The sequence below is a fragment of the Urocampus carinirostris genome, chromosome 1 (assembly GCF_059441175.1).
Source record: "Urocampus carinirostris isolate Australia breed hairy pipefish chromosome 1, RoL_Ucar_1.0, whole genome shotgun sequence".
Lineage (NCBI taxonomy): Eukaryota > Metazoa > Chordata > Actinopteri > Syngnathiformes > Syngnathidae > Urocampus > Urocampus carinirostris.
The window spans coordinates 9,433,237-9,439,551 of NC_142349.1; the positions used below are offsets into that span (position 1 = coordinate 9,433,237).

A 6,315-nucleotide genomic window follows, 5' to 3' on the forward strand; every position below is an offset into this window, starting at 1 on the left:
ACAACTTATTATTGTAACCAATTCCATGTTACTACTTTGAAGTGAAAGCAACAAAAAAATGTGACAACAGCTCGAAGTGATGACTTGTTAACCTGGAAGTATAATGCTTCCTCGAGGTGAATTCCTGATTCCATCGTTCCCTTGCCCTCACCAAAGATGAAGGGGCTGGACCATCAATACAAAGTGAGTAGCTGATATGGATTCAGGCTTAAAATTACTGGAATAAACTTAATATCTGACATATGTATCCGCCTTTGTAAAGCAGTAGTTCCAAAGTCCGGCTTGGGGGCACGTTATGGCCCATGATCACATTTTTACTGGCACGCAGCTTGTCAGAAATTTAATATTGGCCCACAAGTAATGTTGATCACAGTATAAAATAAATTTGTACCCCAAAAAATAATCACCATTTCACCTGATGATGGCAGTACCCCTTTGGCCACCTTTCCTCGTCTTTCTGTGAGAATTTAAGACCACCCAATTTCTGATGTGAATAAATAAAACAAGTTGACCGTAAGGGGCTGCAGCTTCCAGGACTAGTGGACATATTGGGCATTTTTTTTACCAAAATCTCAAACTAGCTCTGTTGCCTAACTTGCCAACTGACAGCGACTGTTTTCAAGGAACATATTATCAAGAGTCACTGCCAGGCAATACATGCCGACTACAAAAAGCTAACTGGAAACGAACGCTGTGAAAAGGTGAAGCAACCGGAAGCTGTTTTAACGGCATAGAGCTATTTTTTTACAAAACCATGCGACTCAAATGAAAATGCTGTAGGCGAGGATCTACGTTACAACACTGCTCGCCAGGCACTGTAAACCTTTCACAGAGAGTAAATCTATTAAAAAATGCCAGGCTGAATAGTCGGCCTTCACATTTTCGGCTTACCAAATCTGGCCCGCCATCTGAAAGATTTGGACACCAAGGTGACAAAGGCAATTACAAAAAAAGTGCATCACACATAGAAAGGTTTTATTTCTTTACTCACAGTGAGGAAACTAAGTACTCAATACTTCCTGGTCGTAATCCATTGGCTTCATTTTACTTTGATGTACTAGCATATAATTGAAGCCTTAAATGTAACTCATTTGATTTTTTTAAAGTGTGTAAGTCCCCAATCACTACTGGACCCATCATTTTTACATTGCAAAACTAATGTCGACTTCAGCCCCAAATGTCAGTGAGTAGTCAAATGAATCGGATTAATGTTTATTTGAAAACTAAAAAAGAAATGAATATGCTTTGTTTACAACAAGCTGGCTGTGGGGAGAAGAAGTGATGCATTGTAAGTAAAAACAAAAGGTGATTGAGCGCTCCAGTTAGTGTCCATACCTGAAGGGGAACATTTTGTTTGTTATTGAAATTCCAACGTTTTAAGCACAGAAAAAAAATTCCATTTACTCACTTCTGGAATTCCCACTCCCTGTTGTCGAGAGGGCACACCTGTCTCGTTTTAAGCCAGCGGGAAATACAATGGAAGTGGAAGGCGTGCTGTGGGTGGCAACGACAAATCAAAGCGTGAGCATCTCACTGATAACATATCGCTGCCTTCATTAGCAAAATCCCCTCATGAAGATTCAATAACATTTTTTGTTGATTAATCAAACAATATGCATTTGTATTATGATGGAGATGCTTCAGTCCAGTCAGTCGTACTTACATTGCAGACCCCCCAAGCTACGGTGCACTCCTCAGATGTTGCAGATGCCTGATTGGCCTGGCACTCTATACCTAAATGGGGAAACATACCAAATCTTGACACCTTCAAACTACTAGATTAGTTTAGCTTTACACCGTTTTATTTGATCTACTTATTCGAGTGCAAATCAGAGACACGCAATGTGCTACAACGAGTCAACTTACAAAGATCCATTATGTGGTTTCGACATATAGCGCAGTTATCCACAACAATGTCCCAGGCCCACAGTGCCACAGCATTCCACTAAAAAGATATTGAAGCTGTTAGGACAAGGACAAATTCAAGAAATACTTTTACATAAAAGGACACAGTGTATAGTGTAGTGCAACCGAAAACGAGTGTGACAAAGCACAAGGAAGAATACAAACTACAGAGGCTCAAAGTGAATGAAAATTGATATTTTGACTGCATTTTGAGACGAGCAACAGCCTGTTTTGTGAAAAAATAAAATGTCAGTTGGTTGGATACCGTCTCCATTGCTGCAGTTATATCTGAATGACGCAAACTGATTTTGTGTCAAAAGAAGCATAGTTTTAAACAAAACAATAATTTCCCATTATCGAGTACTCGATAATGGACTCTATACGTGAATGCATGCAAGTCAACCTATAGAATGCCGCTAGAGTCCTTTAACTGCTGGCTATTCTATTTATACACTGTAAAAAATCTGAGCTAGGCTGTGTATCCATGTTTCCAAATTTGAAACACGTGAAAATATTTTCTTCACAGACTAAATAAATTTTCGATACTTTTTAATGGGAGCAGGTCAACATTGGGAGCATCCAGTTGAAAACGGTTGAGATGATCACGACTCAATTAAAACTGCTACTTTGTTTCTAAGGCGAAATAACGTCATTAACAACTCAAAACCTCATAAAAACATAACTAAATTCGTGACGGTTAGCTTGGAGGGCTACTCGCAAGCTATCTTAGCCGCGGTGTTAGTTAGCAATTTAGCATGCTGACTAGCTAGCGTGTCGAACGCCGTGTCAAGTATCATTGACGCATGAATTTTTTGAAATTTCAAACTTACCTTTTTGACTTCAAACCGTTTTTTACTTGCTCCGCTGCTAGAGCAACTAGGTGCGTCGACATCCATTGCCGCTGCCATTTTGAAATTGTATATATTTTTGTATATATATGTTTTGTTTTTAGCTGAGCGTGATTTAGATAGTGACAACTTCCGGTGCAAAGCAAACCGTTAATGAGTGAATAGCTCAGGGTAAATGCACGTCATTAATTGAAACAAAGCAAATGTCTTAAAAACGTAGACGTTGTTTTAAATCCTAGCCTGTAAACGTAATTCACACATTAACCTTGATTTTTGCTTGATTGCTGTTAAGATTGTCGAGAAGGGTTGTTAAAACCTCACATTGTTTGTTTGCTGTTATTAGTGTCAATAAATTTGTTCAAACCAAAAAAACATTTTAATTGGAGCCTGGATTATGTAATTGTATTTTGTTTTTCAGTATTTTTTGCATTATTTTTTTGTTATCTATGTATTAAATGCCGAATTTTTATTGAATTTTATTTATATTGTAGTAATTGTATTATAATAATGATTTCTATCTATCTATCTATCTATCTATCTATCTATCTATCTATCTATCTATCTATCTATCTATCTATCTATCTATCTATCTATCTATCTATCTATCTATCTATCTATCTATCTATCTATCTATCTATCTATCTATCTATCTATCTATCTATCTGCAACCTCATTGGAACTGTTTAAATCTAGGCTTAAAACATACTTCTATTCTATAGCATACGAATAACCAATTTTATGTTGACAACATGTGTTTTATTTGTTATTGCAACATCCATTGCAGCCTGGTCATCCTGGAAGGGGGATCACCTCATGCGTGGCCCCTTCTCAAGGTTTCTTCATTTTCCTCATGTTGAGGTTTTTGAGTTTTTCTTTGCCCTCATGTAGGTTTTAGATCAGGGGATGGTGTTAGAATAGCTTGTGGTTTGCAATAATTTGTGGTCTGTGCAGCTCTTTGAGACTCTTTGTGATTAAGGGCTATACAAATAAACATGACCTGACATGACATGAAACGGGACACAAGAAAGCGGCCATGTCACTCGGGTCAGGGAGACACAAGATACTCTGCTGTTAAACAGCAGGGCCCGACAGCTTTCACTGGTTTACCTCTGATGCATCATACAGGTGCCCTGCCCATCCCTTAGAACGCATCCAAACATCCCACTATCCTTTCACAACACCTCTCCACTAATTCCTATCACCAACAAGAGCTCTAGCTTCCCCTACATTTAGACCTCTTTCCTCCAGTGCACTCATAACACCGTTCAACTACGTCATTTGCGGCCGTCCTCTTGGTCTCCTTCCTTTTACTTCTGCTCTGTAGATCCTCTTTAACATTCGCTCCTCATCCATCCTCTCCATGTGTCCAAACCTACCGAGTACTCTCATATCCACATGCTTGCTCAGTTCCACTATTACTCCCAAAAAAAGAATACACGTACACAATTCGTTACGCAGGAAAAAAAAACAGGTTTTAAAAAGATACACTTACACAATTCGTTACGCAGAAAAAAACAGGTTCTACCGAGATTTGAACTCGGATCGCTGGATTCAGAGTCCAGAGTGCTAACCATTACACCATAGAACCACACTGAACGGCAATGTTTTCTCTCTACTTACTAGCAATGTAATCCCACGCTGCCCCATTGTCCCACGTAAAAATGATTGTAATTCCCCTTATGAAGCAATACACCACGCGGAAGCTTTTTATCCTCGGCAAAACTGTGTTTAGAATACTTCGACAATATAAACAATCCATGATGACGTTGTTGCTTGCTACCAGTGACCGAGACGATCCGAATTGAAACCGAAAAGGGCAATACAAGATCACTCAAACAGATAAAAAAAATTAAAATAATCCTTGAGCAAAAATGTTTTACGGCTTACGCAATTTGAAATAAATTCATAAGGTAATTCCTTTGTATTTATATGTCACAGCACTCTGAGTTGCCACCCCCATTTTCCAAAAATCAGCATTGGTCAACCTTAATTTCGATAGGCCTGATGCACTTCCTCGTTTTGAGAGGTTTGTGTCCCAGCACATATTCCTAGCACCCCACACCCTCATCGGTTTGCCTTCAGGGCAAACAGCTCGACTTAATGATGCCACAAACACCATACTTCACACTTTGCAGGAACACTAGGATATGGCTGAGAGTAAGAGTCCCGACTCCTAGGTTTTGAATATGAGCTTGCTCTGTCCACTCCACGCATCGGCCCGGTATTGCAGTACCTCCGGGAACGGTGCATTCGCAATGATCGCAGCAAGGCTTTAGGGCTAGGACCTTAGCTTGGCCTTTTGGCTGAGAGTAAGTGTCCCGGCTCCTAGGCTTTGTAGCGTATTATGAACTGACCGATAACGGATAATGAATAATGAATAACGAAGATAGATCAATAACCCTTAAAAACCCCATCTATGTCAGGATGTTCTTCAGCTCAGCATTTAACACCATAATCCAAAACATCACCTAACCCAAACAGCAAAATCTACCTGGACCAGATCTGGGCCAGATGTGCTAAAAGGTTTGTTTCAAGTCAGTAAAACACATCCGCAACAGAGTCCTTGTGCCTAATAGCTGCTGTGAATTCCTGCCGTGGTGACTATTTATTTAGTTTTCTTAAATGATAGCGAATTCGGCCTGCAAGTTCCGCCCCATAGCAGCCCCAAACCAATCAATTCGACTGTCACACTGACGGTCCTGGCCATAACTGGTACACATGTGCTGATCTGGCGACTTGCGGAGGGATCCGGCAGTGTCACCTGCTATCAGGAAAGGCTCTCTTCCATTCCCTGCTGAATAAAGGACTTTCTTTCAAACTGTCCAGTCTGTGAACCTTGACCACCATAGCTCCCCTCAGGATGTGTGCAGAGCACTCCGTTTTTCATCCTCTGTTGACTGTTCACCGACCCCCTTGACGAGCACAATCGTTAAGTTCGTAGATGACTGGGCTCATCTGATGGGGATGAGGCGGCATACAAGGAGGAGGTGGAGGAACTGACGACATGGTGTTCGAAACGAAAGCTATGAATGTAACAAGGATTCTGAGTCCGGTACGACCGCCAGAGAGAGTGCTTCAAGCGCTGAAGGTAAAATTCAGTGCTTGAAGCACAGCCCATGGATGTTGGTGGGGACGAAATAGAACAAACTCATACTGAACACCACAAAATCCAATAAATTCTTATTCAATTTCAGAAGGTAAAGCACAGACACAGCTCCACGTATCATCAATGGAGACTGTGTAGAGTAACATGTCAAACAAGGGTTGTGGGCCAGATCCAGCCCAATGGAGGATTTAATCCGACCCGCCATATATTTCAAAGTATTTAAAAAAAAAAAAAAGGACGTGAGACTCTAGGTAATTTCTATCAAAAGTTATGTTTAATGCAAACCAAATGATATCTCTGGCCACGAGAGGGCAGTGTTGAGTTTGTATAGTGTGGTGAGTTGGTCCAGGGTTAAACTGCATTCACTTAACTGTTAAAATAAGCCAGTTAACACATTCAATGCCAAACATGAAAATGTGTGCTTGTTAAAAACTTGAAGTGGTAAACTTACCAAAA

At 40.3% G+C, this 6,315-nt stretch overlaps 1 protein-coding gene and 1 non-coding gene across 2 annotated transcripts; both read right to left on the reverse strand.

Annotated features, from left to right (window-relative positions):
* Nucleotides 1-954: 954 nt before the first annotated feature.
* On the reverse strand, nt 955-2,908 carry rbx1 (ring-box 1, E3 ubiquitin protein ligase). Its single transcript, XM_088324934.1, has 5 exons — nt 2,736-2,908; nt 1,867-1,945; nt 1,664-1,734; nt 1,409-1,494; nt 955-1,335 (listed from the first exon to the last, which is right to left on the reverse strand). The coding sequence occupies exons 1-5, from the start codon at nt 2,811-2,813 to the stop codon at nt 1,323-1,325; spliced, it is 327 nt and encodes a 108-aa protein (XP_088181060.1). The 5' UTR covers nt 2,814-2,908; the 3' UTR covers nt 955-1,322.
* Nucleotides 2,909-4,269: 1,361 nt separating this feature from the next.
* On the reverse strand, nt 4,270-4,341 carry trnaq-cug (transfer RNA glutamine (anticodon CUG)). The gene has a single exon. It is a non-coding gene; the product is annotated as a tRNA-Gln (tRNA).
* Between the last annotated feature and the right edge of the window lie 1,974 nt (nt 4,342-6,315).

Coding starts and splice junctions, on each gene's coding strand:
- rbx1 (XM_088324934.1), bottom strand. CDS start 2,813: ATGGCAGCGGCAATGGATGTCGACGCACCTAGTTGCTCTAGCAGCGGA. Junction 1,946..2,735: donor AACGGTTTGAAGTCAAAAAG/GTAAGTTTGAAA, acceptor ATATCTTTTTAG/TGGAATGCTGTGGCACTGTG. Junction 1,495..1,663: donor TAGCTTGGGGGGTCTGCAAT/GTAAGTACGACT, acceptor TGCCACCCACAG/CACGCCTTCCACTTCCATTG.